This window comes from Atractosteus spatula, chromosome 5 (assembly GCF_055471065.1).
Source record: "Atractosteus spatula isolate fAtrSpa1 chromosome 5, fAtrSpa1.hap1, whole genome shotgun sequence".
Taxonomy (NCBI): domain Eukaryota; kingdom Metazoa; phylum Chordata; class Actinopteri; order Semionotiformes; family Lepisosteidae; genus Atractosteus; species Atractosteus spatula.
Window position 1 is genome coordinate 15,604,874 of NC_142710.1, and position 22,029 is coordinate 15,626,902.

Genomic DNA, 22,029 nt, shown 5'->3' on the forward strand with positions numbered 1-22,029 from the left:
ACCAAGGCTTCGTCTCTTAGCAACTACCACCAACAATTCTTTAGAGAGGTTTAATGCTGCTCGCTTCTACACCGAAGAAGAAAAAAGTACATTTGTGTGTTTAAGCATCAGTGGCGAGGCTGGTTTTGACTTGGGATGGATGCTGAGCCAGGAGAGGAGGTGCTGCAGGATCTGTACGCCTGGATTGACCAGATCCCCCTCTCCAGACCCAAGAGGAGTGTCGCCCGGGACTTCAGCGATGGAGGTGCAGGCTGGGACGTGATACGGCGCCTGGTCGACAAGCCTGGTCCCGGAGAGCCACGGGCGAGCGTGTTTTGGTTATAATCTCTAAACTCTAAACATCTTCGACCAGTCAAAAGGGTGACTGGTTAAAGTAGGCACAGAGTTGAATAAACTACTTGTTTAACTGACCAAAACCTTTCAAATGTTCCCAATCTTTACTAAAAACCGGTAATCAAAGGGTGACCTATAAAACTAACTAGAGTGGGGCTGGGGCTCTCCGGGATCAGGGTTGGTGACCTGTAAGGCTTTAGGGTGATTTAGGGAGACTTGTAAGACTGACCGGACTAGGGCTCTCTAGGATTAGAGTTACAGATTCTGTAATTTAGGGAGACTTGTAAGATTTACTGGACTAGGGCTCTCTAGGATCAGAGTTACAGATTCTGTGATTTAGGGTGACTTTTAAGACTGACCTGATGGGCTCTCAGGGAGCAGGGTTGGAAGCTCTCAGTTCTCTGATTTGGTGACCTGTAAGCCTGAGTGGGTTGGGGCTCTCCTTGACTGGGACTGGAGACACCTCATTAAGGGTGACCTGTAAGACTAGCTGGTCTGAGGCTTTGCAGGAGCAGGTTTGGAGGCACTCTGGTTTGGGATGGCCTGTAAGATTGCCTGGACTGGGGCTCACTGGGACCCATGCTGTAGTGGTCCAGCACCTTTCCTCTGCTGGTGGCACTGTCTCTATCTGTATAAAGGGGCATTGCGGGGGTTTTGGCAGACTGGAGATTCTCCTCTGGTTTTTATGCGGAATATTTGGAGTTTTTATATACCCAAATTAACAGACTATAGTCTACAAATGTTTCTATGCAGAGCTGTTTACAACATGAGAGGGTTTGAACTCTCTGATTATATAGTAAAAGATATAAGTAAATAAAACTAATTTGGTCTGCAATAGACTGCCTTGCATCTGTTGCTTTCCAGGATAGGCTCTGTCTTCCCCGAAGCCCTACTTGAATAATGCAGTTAGAAAATGGATGGATGGATGAATTTATTTGGTTTAGAATGTACTTCTGCAATGTGTAGCTAACCTTCAAACACACACTTTATACATAGATACAGATGAGCGGAACATTTATACTCTTTAAGTAAAAGAAATGTGCTGGGATTACTGGAAACACACCAAAAGTGTCTTTTTCATGTTTCTTCTGAATTGCTGAGGAGAGGTCTTGGCTCAGGTGAAAGTAGTTTCAGAAGGTAAGTGTCAACAGTATTGCATATTTATAACCGAATGGTGGAGAACAGTGGTAATCAGAAAAATGTTTCAGTAAAGTGAACAGAAGTGAACTCCAAGATTTTTTTACATAAGGGACCATGGACAAGCATTTTAGTATTAGGCATAATATATATATAATATATATTATTAACATTTTACGTTTCTCTATCTTCCTAGTGATGGCCGCAGAGGTTGTGAAGCATTTTTTCCCTAGACTTGTGGAACTACATAACTACGTTTCAGCAAACTCTACCCAGCAGAAACTCAGCAACTGGGGGACCCTGAACAGGCGAGTGTATTTATTTGCTTCTGATTGAACATAAATAAAAACACCTCACAGCCAATTCTCAAATTTCCCCCCTGGCTGCTATTGTTTGTGGAAAATCCTGAGGGAGAGCTGGGAATCCAGCATTAGACCAGACACTCTCATCCACAAGCATGGTGGTCTAAGCACAGTGTAATGTGAGATTAGAAAAGCATGCTTATATTACAACTCTGTCTAGTCTGGCTTTAGGAGCTGCCAGTTCATATATATGTATTGGTCAGTTTTGTTTACCCTTCTACTCCACTAAGTTTGTTCAGTAGTGTATTATAAAACATGATAATCTAATTTTAAAATTTCTTAAAATGTTCAAAAATACAAACAAAGGATTACCTTTCCCTCTTTTGTAAACTAATTTGAAAACTAAGAAACTTGGCCTTGGTATTAAAACACATCCTGATAACTGTTGAAAACACAAAGTCAGACAGCTCTAGTTACCTATGTTACCCAGTATAAGAACTCTTAACTTTTTGAATTAATGAGTTTTTTTCAGGAATATTGTAGTCTAAGCCTTCCTGTAACTTTTATGAGCTGGGTTAATATGAGTAGTAAAATAAAGGTTTGGGGTTAAGAGATCAACTATCTCTCTCCATTTGTTTTTATAGCTTGTATAGTGTAGCCTGCCCTACTGAGGCACTACTGTTTAAAAGGTATTGATTGTCTTCGCTGTTGTATTTTCAGGAAGGTGTTCTCCAAGTTAAACTTCCACGTGCCAGAAGAAACAGTCAAAAAAATAGTTTTGAGTACAGCAGGAGTTATTGAGCCTGTCCTCTGCACACTGAGAAACAAGATTAATGAGAAACGCTTAGGAAAGTCTATGAACGAGAAATCAAGGACGCTGCCACAGGTCAGTCTGACACCAGACATGCTGTTTTATTACTTTCATTTTATTTCAGTGTAGAACTCAGTATCTTGCTTATGAGGTGGGAATTAGCTATCATGGTGTCCTGAAGGAAAATTCCCCTTCTTACCATTCTCCTGAATGTTATTATATCACCCCCCTGCTTTCTGCCATCAGGCTCATAGTGTCTTAGTGTAAATGTGGAAAATGCATACAATTAAAAATGTTTTAATTATGGATCTCCTTTGCTAAAATTATTAGGACTTGGAATACTACAGCATCAGCAATGAGCAATCACAAACAGGTAAAATATATTTTTCAACTTGTAATCGATAAACATTCCGTGCTAATTTCTGTACTTATTATTAGAAGCTATAAGTGAGATGATACCTGTAGGGTAGTTGTAATATTTTGCTTTTGAAGATTTTCTGTCCTCACATATAATGAGATGTAGGAAAAAAATGCTGTAATTGCCTTAAGGACAGTTATCCTGTTAGGATTATGGAATGATAATATTTTCAGTGTAACACCAGACAGATGGAAGCATTAATTATTTCAGAAAGTGTGATGTGGTATCATCAAAGCGGTTTTAGTCCACGTTACATCCTGGAGGCACAATAGCCTATAATTCCACATTGTGGAAAAACCTACTAGTCATGTACCAATTACTCACCACAAAAAAAAAAACAATAGGAAAAATAAAGCACATCATCAGTTAAATAATTTAATTAATATAGTTAGGGCTTTCCTGCTTCTGCCTTTAGGTAATCATTAGTAGAATGGAATTTGTTACATGTAATAATGTCTTTTTCTAGCATTCACCTCAGTGATGTGTGCTGCGATACCAGTACAAGAGGCATCTCGTTTCCTGCTCTCATCATAACTGTGTGTACCACAGGTCACCTTCTTCCTGTATGACTGTCCAGGGATCTCAGTGATCTGGGCATGTTCCTCCGCGGTTCCCTTGATAGTGCGCTGCAGTTTTCTAAGTGCTGACTGACACTGTGTTCCGGGTGAAGTCATACTGGTCTGGACTGCAGTCAAAAAATGCATGATTTGGGGGAAAAAAAACCTGTGCTCAACAGTTAGTGGTTCTTTTTATTTTTTGACGTTCAAAGGAAGTTTATTTAGATATTTTAAATATACATTCTAGTCTTTAAACTGGCAAGAACCCCTTTGATCCTTGGGGTAATGTCTTGGCAAAAGGTGTACAAACAGCTAGCAAAGGTTAAAGAGGAGGCTTCCCAGTGTCACAGCAGGCAACATTAAGAATGTTCTGACTTCCATTTTCTTCACAAGCTTCATGATGGTATATAGCCGCTGTCTCCAATTATTGTATTATAATTTTTCAATAGAAAATGTGAGATAGGCACACCCTCTCCTAATGAGTAATACATTTACTGATGTTTGCACGCAACGCTAGACCATGGAAAACATGATTATGGTACTGTGAGTCTAATAAAATGGCAAAATGCCCTTGAATGCATTGTTGAGAATCTGTGCTTAATTTATAGCTCTGCAGTATAATATTTTTGAGTTCATTTTTAGCTACAGATCATATAGAGTACAAAGAGAACAGTTTCCTCAGAAGAAAAAAGTTTAATTTCCTCCGGTGTAAACACAGTATGTGAAAACCCAGGTGTGTTAGTGAGATGTAGCAATGTCTCTTCAATGAACTGGCCCAGGGAGCTACACAGATGTTGTGCTGCAAACAGGAGGCTCTTGTGCTCATTGGGAGTTGAGCAAGATGGCCTGAAAATTCAGATTGCAGGTTAAGAGCTGGACAGTGCTAATACTAATATATGAAATAATAATATTTCAGCATATGACAGGCAGAGCAAGGATCTTAAATAAACAATCTTACACAGATTTTATAAAGATGTTCTTGTGATGTTCCTGACAAATATTTCTAATGACAACACAGGGTCAAAAATAATACCGAAGATTTCCACTTCCATCAAGGGTCTGAATTCAGCACCAGTCTATAACAGCACTGAAGTCACCAACTTTGCAACAAGCTGAAGTTGGACACCTGTGAAAATAACCTCAGTCTTGTTACAGTTTATCTTAAGAAAGTTCTGTTGTGTCCATAAGGTTAAACAAGACAGAGACCTGTAAAGTGCAGAAGCAGTGACAATTCTATATGATTTATTCTGAAAGTAAATCTTGAGTATTATCAGCATAGCAGGGAAGTCCACGTTCGTGATGGCAAATAATCTAATATTTGCAAATAATGTAATGTTTGCAACATGTAAATATAAAATAAATATCCCAGAACAGAGTCTTCTGGGACTCCCTGCATAAATGAGACCATATCAGTTCTACAAATTGACTTTTGGTAGCCAAATAGGAGTCAAAACATTAATGCATGAAGCAGTGATCCCTAGGTAATTTTCTGTAAGATCCAGATGGATGCAGTGATTAACAATACTGAAAGCTGCACTTAAGTCTTATATGTAAGAATATTAAGGGAACCAGAGTCAGAAACCTCTTTGCGCAGAAGTCATCAGCATGTCATTAACCGCCTTAACAAGAGCTGTTTAAGTGTCTAAGCTGAGGTTCAAAGAAGCCATTAGATGTTAGATGAGACTAATTTAACTGTCACTGACCTTTTCAGAAATTTAGCTCAACAAAGGCCAATTGGAAACAGGACAGTATCTATTAGTTGTAGTAGTAATAACCAGGCCAGTTTTTTCACTCAAGTGTGATAGCAGTGTACTATAAACCTACAAGAACAAGAGCAGTTTTCATGCACTCATTAAAGGGGTTAATATAAAAAGACATTGCAGAGAATCTAGGTGTGAGTCTGTTGTGAGTGTGCGGCTTTCTTTTGCATTGAGATATTTATTTCTGGTCAGACTTAAAACTTGGAGTAATGATGATGGATAGTGGCGTCCAGGTGTCCGAGACCAAAAGGCTATCCCAGCCTTTTTCTTCCAGGAACACCGGATTATTGTGATACCAGACAAAGGTTTTTTTTTCCGCCTGCAGTGACTTGTGCAATAGCATATTTCTCAACAAATGAGAACATGTGTTTTATGTTAGAGGAGATTTCAGAGTATTAAATTCGTCATAGTTGAAGACTGTGTGGAGCACCAGTATGACAGCATTTCAGATTAATTGAGCCTTTTAAAGTGGTTTTAAATTCGTGTTAGTGTTATGGGGTGGTGTGGTGGTGCAGTGAGTAGCAGTGCTTCCTTGTAGTGGTTTTGGCTCTGGGTTTAATTTCTGGGGTGCTATCTGTGTGGAGTTTGTATCTTGTCTTTACCAGGTGCTCCAGTTTCCTCCCTCTGTCCACTGGCAGTTTAACTGGCTTCTGGGAACATTGGCTCTGATGTGAATGTCTGTGTCTGTGTGTTTGTGTGCCCGGTAATGCAGATAAGGAACAAATGAAAAGAGCAATAATATTAATATTGTGATAAGCTTAAGACCACTGCAGAGTGAATGAAGCCAAGGGCTTGTAAAATCACAGACCCAGTGGAAAGAGTATTTCAGACAGAAAATCTACTCTAGTAACCACACAGTCTGACACATATTATAGGATTTATTTCCACTGTGCGGGAGATTCTTGTTTCTCTGTTCTTAACCATTTACATAGTCCTGAACTAGACACTCTCATTGCTGGGCCTAAATCCATATTGGTTGGGTCTGGGCTGTGAAGTAAGAAACAGAAGCATTCCTCTGCTCTGCACGCAGAAAACCCTTATCTACTGTTATCTGGCAAGAAGCTTTTTATCTCAAGCCACTCTGTACACCAGAATGTACCAGCACACCAGAGCTGCATGCTCTGTAAAGCCTCACTCGTAAACTGCTGTGAAATTTTCACTAAGCATTAACGACGCTGGTCAGTTCTGCAGAAAACAGGGCTCCAGTTTTTCCCAGACCCCTGCACTGACTCTCGTCACACTCCTCTCCTCTCTTTCTCTCTCACACACAATATTTTCTGCCACCTTGGGTTGTGTAAGGCAAAAATTCGGATAAAGAAGCAGTTTTGCTTCAAAATCTTTACGCAAATGTTGAATCGTGTAGCACCCTCTGTGCCAGCGGATTTTGGTGGTTTAAACTGAGGTCAGTAATGACCTGGGCAATAACACAGCCTCCCTTCAGTGACCACCAGAGAACCTCTGCTGACTCTGTCACTTCAGCTCAGCATCCTTTTCCTCTTGCCTTTTTGACCCTTGTGTTTAGCTCACCAACACAGAGCCTAATCACTTAGGTCTTGCTCTCCAGAGGAATTCTCATGAGTCACTCTGGGCTTAAATATGTAGGTTTGCGATTTAGAGGATTCAGAAAATCACAGGGACTGAAACCCTCAGAAAGATATCTTAATTTTAAGGTATTTTAAGTGCATTTAGCACACATCTGAAATCAGTCCCATTTAATCAAGTATGATTTGTACATCTACCTATCAGCATCTGTAACAACCTCGCTGATGAAACTGACGTTCTAAACGTAACATTTATTTTTGTGCTTCCTTGACTTTCTTTTTATTTTGTCAAAAATATTTTGTAACGTGGTGGAACAGTTGCAGATTCACCAATTTAAAGCGTCAGTGTCCCCCCACTAGTTATAAAGTTGTTTTTAAAGTATTGTGCAATCAGGGCCCACTTCACTGCAGTTTTTCTGTTTCCATGTGTGTTTTATTTTCGCTCTTGACATGTAGGTCAGGTCAAATAAAGTTCTACCCTGTAATCCCTTATGCTGCCAGGGAAAAGGCTGTCTTTCCCCAAGAAGGCAGAGGCCGATATTCAAGTAAGAGTCCTCTTGCAGCTTTCACAGAGAGCTCCCAGCAAGCATTTCAGCTCAGATTCCACTACTCCATCCATCATTGCTTTTATGTTGATTGCCATGTAAGAAAACGATATTTTCACACCAAATTATTGGTTCTATTAAAAAAGAAGTTTCTGGAATTTTACCGTGCACATGAGAAAGATATATCCTTGTCCTCTCCAGAGCTGTTTCTTTAACCAGAAGCTTGTCTATGTCATCATGTAACACTATCTCTTCATAAAAAAATTGCAGAACACTAACTCTGCTTTCTGTCTGGGCTATAGGATATGTACAGGTGCCAAAAGTATATTCTTACACAAACGAAGCTTCAGAACAGAGAAGACTGGACTGGACATGTTCCCAGACAGACAGGTAAGACTCAGACGTCAAGCCTGAGCCCAGAAAACACGCCAAAGGTTAAACGATCATACAGTGAAAGTGACATTCATACGTCGATATCATATTGTTTCAACAGATTAGAATGTCCTTTATATGAATAAAAACAAATCCAGTGCTGTACATGATTATTTATTTGGTGTTTTGTGTGATGATCAGATATGGCACCGTTTCAAAGAGGTATTCAAATTACAAAACCATTGTGATGGTGTGTTCTTTGAGTACAAGGAGCCATTTTTAGCATATACCGTGTAAGTACCCATGGATTGAAAGGCTGTGTCCAACTGAAATCTCTCCTAGGCCTAAACAGAAACCGAGTTCTCATGTGGACCCTGCATTCCTGCTCCTGATGGAAGAGAAGGAACAAGCCCTGCTTGCTCTGCAGGAGACCTTGGAGGTGGGTGATAATGATTGGAAAAAGCACCCAAAGTGTCTTGCTGTTATATTACACATATACTACAATGTCTACTTATCCTTTAAGTTACATCCTTGTTTAATAAGTGTCACACAGGAAAAGGGATTTTGAAATCCTGCGCAGAAACAGAGCCTGTACTTTTTTTTTTTACAAGAGGATGGTGTATGCAACATGTTATTCATCACAGTGATCATTGTACGATTTTCAAAATAATTACGACACTGCTGACGCACTGCAATTATCTAATGTCGTCAAATATCAAGAGGGAAGGAGAACACGATGACATCCCACCCTGGTTTAAAAAAAAACAAAACGTGCATGCCCATTTGGTATTTTACTGTGCCCAGATCGACACTGGGTGTGCAGAAGAGTTAGAACACAAAACCATTTTATGAAGGCAGGTGCACCAGGATATTACACTGAGAACATAGCAATCCCTCTTGCTGAATCATCCCCATGAAATAAACAAGAGTTGATTCAAGTGTATTGTTAGTAACTCAGTATTATTAGTTTGGATGTCGGATACAAGTGAGAGCAAAAAGAGTGCTGTCCTCAACATGCACTTTAATGAAAGTGTGCATCAAGCCCGCCTGCTGCCCACTGATGTAAACCAGGCAGTGCTCACTTGTCGCTGTCAAGCACCAGGGACCTCTGCCTGCTCATCTGCAGGTGGCGGTGACGTGTCCCAGTGAAAGTGGCCTGAGGAAAGAGATTTTCCTTTCGCACAGCTGCGGCAGGAAGTGAGAGGATGAAAATCCACACATGTGTTGGCAGTGCCGTTCCCACAGCAGAGAGAGAGGACAAAGGAGCTGCCTGAGCAGACGATGAGCTATTGTCACAGCACTTGGAAGCTAGTGGAAGTTTTCTACTTTCATACACACCGTCAGGCAAATAACCCTCAACTCGAAATATATGCCGTTAAGTGAATTTTGGGACTGGCTGATGTTGTAATGGCTCGTTTTTCTTTGCAGATCTTGCAGATGAAAGTAAACAGACTGGAACACCTTGTGCACCTGAAAGACCTGCGAATTGATGATTTAACAAGGCAGCTGGAGAGATACAAGTCAAGAGCTCACATGAAATGAAGTTACTTCCCTTACTAGCAGGAGAAGCAGAGGAAGACAAAAAAAATCTGTGATTCTTCGTACATCCAAGGTAGAAGGATAGTTGAGAATCAAGGACCCCTGTACCCTTCCCAAAATATCAATTTCCTTAGGTAATAGAGCTGGAGGTCAAAATACTTTAATTCAGTTTGTTCAGTGGTGAAGACAAGAACAAAACAGAGATCGGAAACGGATGAGGGATGAAGAAGCAAAGCAAACTGTAGGAAATGAATGTCCTTCTTTTATGTGGTACAGTATGTCATGTCACAAAAGTTATAAATAGAATCCAGACACTAAATACATAGAGTGTTGTGTTGTATCACATTGCTGAAGTTAATTGTCACTGATGGATTTCTATTTATTTTTGTTATTTTTGAGAAATTGTGAAACATCAGTTAGAAGCACCATTGTCTGTATTGCCTGTTTTTTAATTAGTCCAAGAAAACACTATGAAATATATTTGAACTATTCTATAAATGTATTATTAATTATTGTGTCAACTGATTTGGAGACAGGTTAAGCTCTGTGTGGAGAAGAAAAGCTGTAAAACCCAATCCCTGAGAATGAACACAGTATGGTGGTTTCTAAAACCCAGCAATAAATTGGTGAACCCTGCAAGGCTTGTCTGTTTACGACTATATAGTTTCTTAAATGTATGAATGTAGTTCCACAGAAAATGCCTTGTTCTTTGACTTCTTCAACATCAATGAGTTATACCTTATTTCAAATACTGCGAATCAATTTGGCCAGAACACCACGGTTAACATCCCTACTCCTTTCGAGAAACGCCCTGGGATTTTTAATTACCATCAAGAGTTAAGACCTTGATTTTATATCTCATCCAAAGGACAGTGCCTTTTTACAGTGTGGCGTCCACATCACATTCTTTAGACATTCTCATCGGCACTGTATTTTATGAATTCCTTGTTATTAAGAATTATCATGAAAAAAGAAGTAAAGCAAAAATATTTTGTTTCAAAATTGTAATACACTTTAAAACAGTAGATTTGCTTTTCACCAATTCTGCATCACACGGGTATAGAGAATTTGAGGCTTGTTTCAACCTGATCCAGGAAAAAATAATAGCTGCCAGATCTCAGTAATTATGTCAGTCCTTTTATTTTATATGACTAATGGCCAAAACCTTACCTGTGAACTCATTGTGCAATCTAAATTTTTGTAAATGCTTTTTGAACTAGTGCAGAACAGTAACCTAAAGATTTTAAAATCTATTTAGTATCAGTATCTTGCATTGGATAATAAAATGTAATGAACCGTGGCTGAAATTGGAGGTTGACTTGAAAGAATCTTAAATATCTTAATGATGAAGTCCAGTTTTTGATGTGATGTATTACCTTATGGCTTCTGAGGCGGCAGTGATGGATTGGTGTTGCCACACTGCTGTTAGGACAGGAAGTTGTGCTCAGTATGGTTGTTTTCACTCTCCATTGCAACACAGATATCACAAGGTGTCTTAACAAACAGCAGCACAGAGGCATGACACCATTACAGAAGAAAAACAAACCGGCTTTTTCAAAAACCCTTGAGATAGCAACAGGTTATATATCTGAAGATAAAGGAAACTTTGACTGTGAAAGAGCTGTATATGATGTCTTAAATACCCTTAGAATTCTTGGAGGGGTCCACTTCCAGACAGGTTGTGTCACCTGATTTTGTCAAGGCCACAATCTGGACAGTGTATCGTTACCCTGCCACAGAAGCAGGACTTGATTCCTTTCTGCCTTCCTCATCTGAATGACATTCTGACTTCTCTTGCTCTTTGTGTTGTACAGTAACTGAGGAAAGACAACTAGCTAAAAGAAACTCTCCCTCCGGGTCCTGGGTGCCCTGTGAGCTGACCAGCACCCAACATGTTCCTCAAGTCCTGGTGAAACCTGTGACCACAGTCCTTTCTGCACGCAGAGGACACTTTACTGTCAGCACCTGCAGTCTCATCACCCTGACCACTACAGTCCAGTCCATTCATTTCTACTGGTCTAGTGCAAGCTTCCAAATGGAGGAATTCCAATATCTTGCGCCAACTTATTTTTTGTTCTTCATTCACTCTTAATTTATACTGTCTGCTCCAGCCGCCTCTCAGCAGACAGGGCTGTGGCTAGCTAGCCCTCCAGCCTGTTATTATTAAGCTTATTTCATGAGTTCTGCTGCGCCCAGGGGACTGTGTTGAGTTAAAGGTTTTGAGATCCTTTTTTTCCCTCTGCCAGACTGGGTAGCCCACATTTGTGCTACTAACTTTACACTTCCTCAATAGTTGCAGAAGCCAGTTTCAGGAAAGTTTAATGCTCGGCTGGATAATTCCACGATGATCCAAGCTTTCATTATTAGAGGAACCCTAAACTGCTCTAGCTCAAACCCCAGCTTTCTTACCTACTTACAGTACTTTAAGGTTGATGGGGGTTTTTGAAAAGTACAACAAATTTAGCTGTCAGAAGCAATGTTGGACAGAGTATCTGATTTTATGCAGTATTATGATTATATTGTGATTAAAAACAGCTAGTGGATCTGTCAGATTTATACACATACATATTTTCAAATACTGTAATCTTTATTTATGTCTAGAGTTCCGTGAGCTATTAGTGCTTCATGCAGCTTGAAGCTTGTGGCTGTGTTTTGTAATAGTATTGTCTAGAAAATCCTTTGAGATGTATGAAATATATGACCTCAAATACCCCTGGAGCTTAACAATCCCTTTCTGCTTCTTCTTTCTCGCATGTATTCTGTTGAGACACCAGTTCAGACATTCAAATTGAAAACAAGTGTGGACGTCTGTCCTTGCCTCATCTTTGTTAGACCCGTGTTTACTTTGAAGGGCTCCAGTTGGATCTCTTATGTTTGCGTCTCATTTTTTTTTTAAAGGACCTTTGCTTGCAAAGAATGGAGTTCTGTTTTTCAAAGTTACCAACAGTGCATTTTTAATATCTTACCCATTCCCTTCTCAGACCGCAGAGTGTAACAAGGAGGGGGGGAGGGGATTTTTTTCAACAGTTGCTGTAATTTAGTTTTGTACCTCAGCTCCATGAACTGCATTCCCGCTGACCACAAGGCAGAGTGTCTGTGACTCATCGGCCTCCTCAGAGCTCTCTTCCTTGAGCGCTACAGACCTCTGAGGAATGTCTTTATCAGAGTGCTGGACTCCTGCATAGCTGCTCCCTCTGATTCACCCTGATTCAGGGCATAATACTGACTGAAAAAGCCCCAGGCTCTCATGCAGTAGAGCAGTTTCACATGAGCTCACTATTCCCCCTGCTTAAGCATGAAATTCATTTTCACTTTTAAAGGCCTGTGACTGGATCCATAAAACTCCTTGTGCATTTAATGTTAAGTGCTTCGAGCACTGGATATTTACCCACAATGCTTGATCAACGGCAGGATCCGTCAAGTCCTGTGTACCCTATGGAAGGGACCATGTGCAACTGGTCTGCTCAGCATAAACTGCAGTTTTTGTGAAGAAGAAAGTTTGAACATATTTAAATGGTCAGGGTCTCATTCTGATGAATGTACTGTAGCTATGCAATCAGGTTGTGAAAAGGAGTTTCCTCTGGTGTTTGTTTTACTTGCTGGGGTGGTAACAGGGAATTTGGCACTTCGGGAAATGCTCCGAAATGCAGGGGAAGCTGACTGTTAAGAGTTAAAACGTTTCGTATTCTACAACCTCTGGAGCTCTGGTCTGGAAAGGATCAGTGCTGGGGGACCGGTGCCCTTCCTGCCAGCCTGACTGCACGGGGGTCAGAGATCCGAGGTCAGGCGGTCAAAGGGTCAGGGTCGTTTCCATTTATCCCTCTGTTCATGGATTTCAGTTGCAACACTGAAAAAACACAACCTTAATTAACCAGATTTAAAAATTACTTACTTTCAATTGCATGTAATTATAATAAATTGTTTAACAACTTACAAGCCATGAGGAATTATGTAAAAACATCTGAAAGTCTTAACTAAGTTCAGTCATGTTTACTGAGTTTTCTAATTTGTTTATCCAGCTGAATTTCATCTGTTTTCATTCATTTCTGAACGAATAATGAGGAAGGTGGACACTCAATGCCTGTAATTAAGAACTGTTCTTTCTCCCCCAGAGACCTGTGAAGCAAGATTTCATTACAGAAGGAAAAAAAAATATGAACTGTCTGTTCTCTGCATTTCACAGCCATTATCACATCGCCCCCCACTCTCCCCCAGGTGAATGATATGTGAATTCTATGGGATGAAACATGGACACATAAATGCAAGGGTCTGAAATAAGTAATGGTTCAAAAAGGAAATCTAAAGAGGCAGTAGCAAGAAAGTGATTTCATTAACAGCTTAAGATAGGAAAATTAACAATCTGATACACAATGTAGATTAAAAGATTCAAGATCATGAGGAAGAACTAAATGAACTGAAATCAGAGCAAAAGTGCAGCGTGACTGTGGTCGCTCAGTGGTGCTTTAGTAAGACAGCACCTCAGAGGAGAAGGAAAGAATTTCAGCAATGTCTGCATTAAATTGGCACTTTGGGGTAAACTGCTCCCCGCAGTACTTCTTAAATTCTTTTCGTTTTCCAATAAAGGGCTATATTTTCGATCCTCATGCGGATGACGAATAGGTATGTGCTGCCCAAGCTTGATTACAGGAGCTTGATTTCTTCGTGACTCACTCAATAAATAATAATGACAGCGTGGTAACAAAAAAGAAATGAAACAAAACCCCTCAAGACTTACACAGCCAGTTCAGCTCCCAACATTTAAATGTCACACCTCCATGTTCACAGAGCAGAGAGAATCAGGGCAATGACTACACAAAGGCCTGTAAACAAGTATTCCTTACGCACTGCTTTATTCTCATTTAAAACACCATCCTGATCGTGGCCGTTTAACAATTTAAGATGACGTTTTTAGGATTACACAGCCCCAAGTCATCGGGTGACAGCGCATGCTCTTCATTTCACGTTTGCTGGTGAACAGAAAGAGGAAACTTGGGCATCATTTCCCAACCTTTTCTTAAAAAAAACAACACATTTTATGTTCTCTAACTAGCTCTTAAAATCTACAGTTCCCCACTGTGAGTAATACACAGCGGAGGCCTCTCTGGCACTATCACCTCATCCATTCACACACAAAGTATGCGCTATGAGCTATGAAAGTCAATGAATGATTAGATTTCAAAGTGCAAAGGCAAGTAACAGCTCAGCACCAAGAGTGGGTTACTTATCTGGTCTGGATGAGAGCCCCTTTGTTTAGACAGCCTGCCATTTGCTCTTGAAGATATCTGGGCTAAAAGTTGCTAGATTAGACACCAAAAGGGACAGGGCAGTGGGAGTAGCTGTTGCCCCTTTCAAAAGTTCCCCAGGCTTCACCTTTCAAACCATGGAGTTATTTCTGCATTTCGCTCATATTACACAGACAGTGCCGCCTCGTGCAACTGTACAACTCCTTTCCCTGCTCTAGCGCCTTTCCGTTTGTCTCTCCTCCCCCTGATCTGCTGTGCAGTGGGGCTGCTGTGCCTACCCAGATTGTTGCAGCACTTTAGTGGGGGGATGGCAGTGGAGCCCTACTGTAGATGTAAAGTGCTTTGTGATCCAAAGGGATGTAAAGTACCAAATCAATGCATTCATTATTACTACTAATAACAGATGCTTAGAAAGAACCAGTCTATTGTAGCTAAAGCACGCTGTATATTTCTAAGTAATTTACGTGCAAGGAAATCCCCACCAAGCTGAGTGAGCACTGTGGGGTTGCGATAACAGGCCCTCCTGGGACATGCAGGCCTGTGTTTGACCGGGGTTTGAGACTGGCCCCCTGCTCTACTGCTGTCTCCCTGGGGCAGGACCCCCGCAGGCCAACGAGAACTTCGGAGACCCCAAGTCCTCCAGGAGCCGCCTTTCCCTCCCTCAGAGAGGAGAACGTGCTTTCCTAACCAGGCAGGGAAGCCGCCATTCAGCCACGTGTTACTTGCAAGCACTAGAGCAATTATTCAAACAATTAGACGGGCTTTGTTTTTCTATGGAGGGGGTGGAACGACTCTAAGTGGGGCGATTCACACTTTAAACTGACGAACAGCTGGAAAACTCCATGCTGATTAACCACCACTCTGGGAAGAAATGCAAAGAAACCAGTTCACCTGGCAGAAGCATGGAAATGGCTCTCCTCCCATAATCATGTTGCTCAAGGTTTATTTCTTGGTTCCAATCAAACAAGAGAGCAATTCAATAATCATTTTCTGTGGATTGCTGAATGGAAAAAAGGAAAGCAACATATAAGGCAGAGTGGGGACGGAGCGGTGGCTCTGCGGCTAAGGATCTGCGCCTGTGGCTGGAAGGTTGTTGGTTTAAATCCCGCAGCTGGCAGAGGAATCCTACTCCATTGGGCCCCTGAGCAAGGCCCTTAACCACAACTGCTCCAGAGGTGCTGTACAATGGCTGACCCTGTGCTCTGACCCCAAGCTTCTCTCCCTGTCTGTGTGTCTCATGGAGAACAAGCTGGGGTATGCAGAAAGACAAATTCCTAATGCAAGAAATTGTAAAGGGTTAATAAAGTGATGTTGTTATTATTATTATTATTATTATTATTATTATTATTATTATTATAAGGTCTTCGCCATCTCACTCAGTTTTGTAACCCCTCACAGTGCACTGGATCCGAGCAATGGAATATTTGTTCCACGCCACTGTCTCAATGTGCGGCACATAGACTGCAAGATTCACAGGCGAGGTTTCAGATCCGTCCGCGCACGCCTGAATAGACAAGTTCACCGATCAAAGGTAAGTGCTCAGGGTGCAATTACTGGAGTTTAAGTGAGAGTTTGTCAGAAGGACAATCACCGTCTCTCGGGTAACACCACTGCCTGATGGCCATCCTTCTCACATCCCCAACCCTGCCGCCAACACAGCGACCCTCTGCTTCATCTGGGAGAGCTCAATTAAAGTTTAAATCCCCCCAGTGTGTTGTGTAGATTGTATTATGTATTTGCCTTCTAATTTGCACTGTCTGCACTTTGCACTATGTGTATCCTGTCTACAATGTCTATGTCAGCGTCCTGTCTGTATTTGCACCGTGGACCAGGAGGAACGATATTTCGTTCCACTGTGTACTTGTATATGGCTGGAATGACAAATAAACGTGAACTTCCTCATCCACATGGCCAAAACTTCACCAGAGCCTTCACCCACGATGGCATCATTGGTGTTTGTCTGTATCTTCTAATCCCACTCGAAAAAACGTGTGACTACAGCTGCATGGAACTGCACAGTACAGAATGCTTAGACTGCTGTACGTCCATGGACAACACTCTGCACAGAGCTCAGGTTAAAAACCAACGAAAACCTTTGCATTGAAATTTCAGCATTGTGCTGGGTGACTTCATGGACTGAAGTAAAACCATATCTTAGTGTCTGCGGAGCAGACTAAACAGAGGAAAAAGAACAGCTGTTTTCAACAAATGTTCCCAGTTTTAGTCAAACACTTGGCACAAAATGTTAAACTCGACAACTTTTTTTTTCTCTTTTCCTTTTGCTGTCAACAATAAAAAAAAACCAACATGGATCTTTGGCTTTTTCAGCACCGGAAGTAATGCAAGATAAATACTGAGTCTCTGAGTAAAAACTCATGGGTTCAAAACAGAATGGGGGCCAAATCTCTAAAGACTGTCTATTGGCAGATCAAAGACAAAGGTCTGACAAAAAGAAATTAATCAATTAGTGACATCAGTGTTAATCACCCCAACAGTCTGTGAGCTTATTCCATTTTTCAGTTTCTGTGAATAATTTTACAGCCAGAAAATTTCCTGAAACCACCATTTCTTACTGTTCCAAGAATATGCTGTATTAGCCTGTATTAGCATGATTTGGCCTATGTTAGTGGGGAAAGTACAGGGTGGAACAGCTACTGCTGCCTGATTTTCACCTGCTTAGAATGACTAATGAGCATTTTCCTATGTTCACACCTTGTCTATATCGCAGCATTCCAGGAATGATAGAGTTGACACTGCCTGCTCCACCCACTTACTCAAAACACTTGGCCTAACTCCACACAGAAACAGCCCAGATTTGAGGAAATTGCATGTGTATCTTTTTTTGAGCCAATTGGATGAATAACATTCAGGACTTAGTTCAAACTCGTTTAGAAAAATGGGAACATTTCAGTTCTCAAAACCAGACCATGGGAGACTGTTTCCGTGCTGTTACTCCAAGACTATGGATTAGTGCCTTGACCCAGTCAGTCAGTGCTTTCAAATCCTCTTAAACTCACTGTAAACAATAGCTTTCAAATCTAATTAATATCTTGCATTATGTTATTTGTGCATTTCTAAAGTTTGCTTCACTGCAAAGTGCCTTGACATAGTGTTATGAAAGTGCTATACAAAATAAAGATTGAGTCATTTCAAACCATTTCTGTAGAAAGATTAGTTTTGTGTATCAAGCAGTATTTCCGGGGCTTCAGTCGAGTAGGGAACTGCATCGGTGTGCAAAATGCAAAGCAATAATTCATTTAATGCTGAAAGGAAAAGACATGCTGTGCAGCCCACAGAAGGCTGCACATCTGAAACCTTGTGTTACTTTCGATGGAGATTTTTTTCCTGTTCTTGATCTTAGCAAGCTTCAGTCCTCATGAAAAACAAGTGCACAACAGCACACCCAAGTGAAACATTAGGCCAACCGGCCTGTGTGATGCAGCATTCAACCACCTGAAGAGTGTTAAACAACATTAGTTTATCATTTGCACAGAAAAACTGATACGTGTTGGATTAAACACCTTCCTTAGAAAAAAACATTCAGGGACAAAGTTTGGTATCCTATAACCCTCACCACTGTGTGACCAGTTCTAAACCAAGATCAGACATGTTCCCTGATGCAGAGCTCTTCCTATGCCATAAGAAGGAGGCTTTTTCTATATTATCCTCTACGTATGTAAGGCTTAATGACACTGACAGTGCTATACGATTTAAGAATCACTTTCCCCACCTCTGGGTGTAATTACATGCAAGGGAACAGTTGACATACATGTACCGTCCTGGCTGAGAGCTGTCACTCCCCCTCTCCCTGTCTTTGGCCCACACACAGGCTGAAAACGCTGTGTCCGGTCAAGCTGTCTGTTGTGACCGAGAAGTCCTTCATCTCCCAGTGGTGGTCTGGGAAATGTGCCATCAGTAGCCAGTCACAGACTGTCATGTCTCCTCCTGGACCTGAGAAGTTTCTGCTGTTACTCAGCCTGAAACGAGAAACGACAGCCAGGGATTGTTTTTTTTTATATATAATGCAGTGTCATTCATAGATTGAGCAATAGGAACATTTTATATTCCGTGCAATAAGAAATCCTGTTTTTCAAACAGCCAAACCCCTCAGAATAGATTATTTTCAACAGCTAAACAAAAGGAACAAAATATTATTGCGTCACCCAAGCTCAGTGAGGTCTGCTAGACGTCTTTGATTCTCACAATGACTCAGGCTCCAGCCAGGACCTTATCAGAGCCTAGCCAGCAAGATGGACCTTAAGGCCTCCTGACGTTCAGAGGAGTGATATGGAGTGGTGATAACGAGGCAACCTGCAGTGTGTCAGATAAGACGTGCAAGGAGATCACTGTCTTCGACTGAGCGCTCTGCCAGAGATGCCAATCAGTGACTTCACAGTCAGTGATGAATACTAACTCACACATGTCAGAAGCAATTACACAGAGAGTATTCAGCGCCTCACAGGATTACCAACATGTGATGCAAATACTCTTCTGAACTAAAAATGGAATGCATTGCAATCGAGGCATTAATAAATTGCAACTTTGCATTTGTCTCCAAAGAGCCCGAAGCTCATTACATATCGGCAGAGCTGCCAGGGGCCCCCTCAATGTGCAACGCCATATATTGTTAATCGGCACATTCAAATGTGAGATAAATTCCCCATAGCTGCTCTTTCTGTTGCTGCTGTGGATGTTCCTACTGGAAGTCCCAGTCAGAGAAAACCGACCTATTACGATCGCAATGTTTCTAAAGCGCAGAAAAGAAGAGCGGGCTAAGAGATCACGAGACAGAGGTGCGCCACGTCAAACCGTTGTAATAATGCACAACCTGGGGAATAATGTCATCATTTGGTTCTGATTCTGTCAGATCCACGTAACTAGCGACCGGTGGACGTGTCACGTTTTCAAGCTAGAGGTGTAGACCGCTTGAGGCGTTTTTATTAGAAGCTAAACCGATTCTTTCATTTCCTGCAATTGCGCACATGCCGTGTGGGTTGCCTGGCTAAACATTGGCACCGCCCGGCCAAATAAAAGTTTGAAAGCAATATACAGTACAAAACACTGTTCGTCGATTATACGTAATCGGCATTGAAGCGCTTTGTTTTCCTTGCGATTTCTCCTGTATTTAATAATAATAATTGCTTACACTTATATAGCGCTTTTCTGGACACTCCACTCAAAGCGCTTTACAGGTAATGGGGACTCCCCTCCACCACCACCAGTGTGCAGCCCCACCTGGATGATGCGACGGCAGCCATAGTGCGCCAGTACACTCACCACACACCAGCTGTCAGTGGGGAGGAGAGCAGAGTAATGAAGCCAATTCATAGACGGGGATTATTAGGAGGCCATGATTGGTAAGGGCCAATGGGAAATTTGGCCAGGACGCTGGGGTTACACCCCTACTCTTTTCGAGAAACACCCTGGGATTTTTAATGACCACAGAGAGTCAGGACCTCGGTTTAACGTCTCATCCGAAGGACGGCGCCTGTTTACAGTATAGTGTCCCCATCACTATACTGGGGCATTAGGACCAACATGGACTGCAGGGTGAGCACCCCCTGCTGGCCCCACTAACACCTCTTCCAGCAGCAACCTTAGTGTTTCCCAGGAGGTCTCCCATCCAGGTACTGACCAAGCTCACACCTGCTGAGCTTCAGTGGGCTGAAGGCTGTGAGTTGCAGGGTGATATCATTAAATGGGGGTATTGCAAACCCAACCTGTAGCCCTTCAGACAGCAGTCACTCTCCCGGTGACAGCAGCAGGAGCAGAGAGGAACTTCTCAGAGCTCGTGTTGCTTAAAACATACCCGAGGTAAAAAATCTAGGCAAATGGATTTATAGAACGTTTTTTTATTATAAAACTTTCCCATCTGCTCAGCCTTTCCAGGGTGTTACCTAGGGCCCCCAAAAAGCTAGGGCCGGCCTGTATATCAGAGAGACCCACTGAAGAGTGAAGCAACTTGACTTTCAACTTCTCCTGCTGTTCAACTGCTTTCAACTACTCCTGCTGAGGTGAAAAATGACCGTGATCTCGTCTTCTCAGTAAACATGCTTATCTCCACCCTTTCTTTCCGTTTACAATACTGCGACATTTTTCTGCCCCCTGCTAGATAGCCCCCAGCTCCCACTCTCCCTCCAGGGAGGTGTGGGAGTTTTGTTTTTAAAGAAACCACCCTCAGCGTTTTCACCGAGTTGTAAGGGTCTCAGACGCTGCAGTGCGGATCTTTCCTGCAGACCCACAGGGCGGGAATCTCTCTCTCACGTGAGACAGGCCCCGGACGTCAATACTGACGCCCAGCAGGCTCAGGGTGAAGGAAACGACAGTGAAGGAGGGAAGAGATCAGAGGACCCCCCTTGAATCGACTGTGATCAATTGTTTGAATCAGTAGCTGGCTAATTCTAGGCTAATTCTTCCCTAGACTAAAAACATCAATTAACAGACAAAATCAAACAATCAGACGGACAGATTTCCTTCTGGTGCATTACAGAATTGGGGTTGTCCCTCCAGCAGGGAAATATCAGTGTTTAATACATTCAGCAAAAAAAAAGCTGAATTGCTTTATTTACTGTAATAATCTGCAACTTTGTATCCTGTGACCAGCTGGCCTATGACAAATTAAAGATGGGATAAACAGAAACACAGCAGCCCACTGACCATTCCTCTGAGAGTGTGGTTCTTGTTCTTACAGACAGGGAGGAAAAGCATATTGAGAACTGGGGAAATGGTTATACTGGTAGCTAACCTTCTTTGTGTGGGAGCCATTTATTATTAATAATCTATACTCGGGTAACTCAGGAAAAGTGGCCTGGATTCCTCTGAAATATCCGGATATTTTTTTACACCGTACTCATTTCCCAGTGGTTGTCGGTGAGCGCTTGTTTGACAGGTCACCACGTCCTGCACTGTGGGGGTCCCCCAGGGGCACGGCGGGGGTCTCCTCTTCTCCCGGTTGCCCTTGGTCACAGCAGCTTCCTGCCAGCAGGATGTGCCCACGCCCAGCGCGGCGCTGGCAGGGCCAGGAAGCGGCACACTGACCCAGCGCAGGACCGCTGACTGGGAAGGAAACGACAGGCCGGCTCACAGGTGGGGCAGACCTGCGCGGTGCAGACAATAAGAGAAACAGCCAGGCCGGCCCAGGTGTCTGCGATTCTGGAGGGTTTCGGCAGTCCACGACACAAAGGAAAGCCATGCCGTGAGGGATCCACCATGGGCACCCATCCGTCACGCAGAGGCCCCCCGCCCATGAAGAGAAAACGCCAGGCCTGAAGCTTGTGCACCCCGATGAACTCGGCTGCCTTTCCTCCTGCGCTTCGCCGTTCACGAGTGCAGTCAAACACCCGCTTTCAGAAAGCCGGGGTGTTTACTCACACTGGGCACCTCGAGCAAGCTGTTACTGGCCTCTCAACGGGGGTTTCTACCCATCTGTGGAAGATCAAGATTCGTGTTCAGGGTAACATGCTATTTTAGC

The 22,029-nt window shown here is 42.3% G+C and overlaps 1 protein-coding gene across 1 annotated transcript; it reads left to right on the forward strand.

Moving 5' to 3' along the window:
* Window positions 1-10: 10 nt before the first annotated feature.
* Window positions 11-9,946, forward strand: spef1 (sperm flagellar and cilia associated 1). The gene is made up of 7 exons (XM_088916303.1): window positions 11-244; window positions 1,667-1,782; window positions 2,497-2,658; window positions 2,914-2,956; window positions 7,707-7,794; window positions 8,119-8,215; window positions 9,205-9,946. The coding sequence occupies exons 1-7, from the start codon at window positions 136-138 to the stop codon at window positions 9,316-9,318; spliced, it is 729 nt and encodes a 242-aa protein (XP_088772429.1). The 5' UTR covers window positions 11-135; the 3' UTR covers window positions 9,319-9,946.
* Window positions 9,947-22,029: the final 12,083 nt, after the last annotated feature.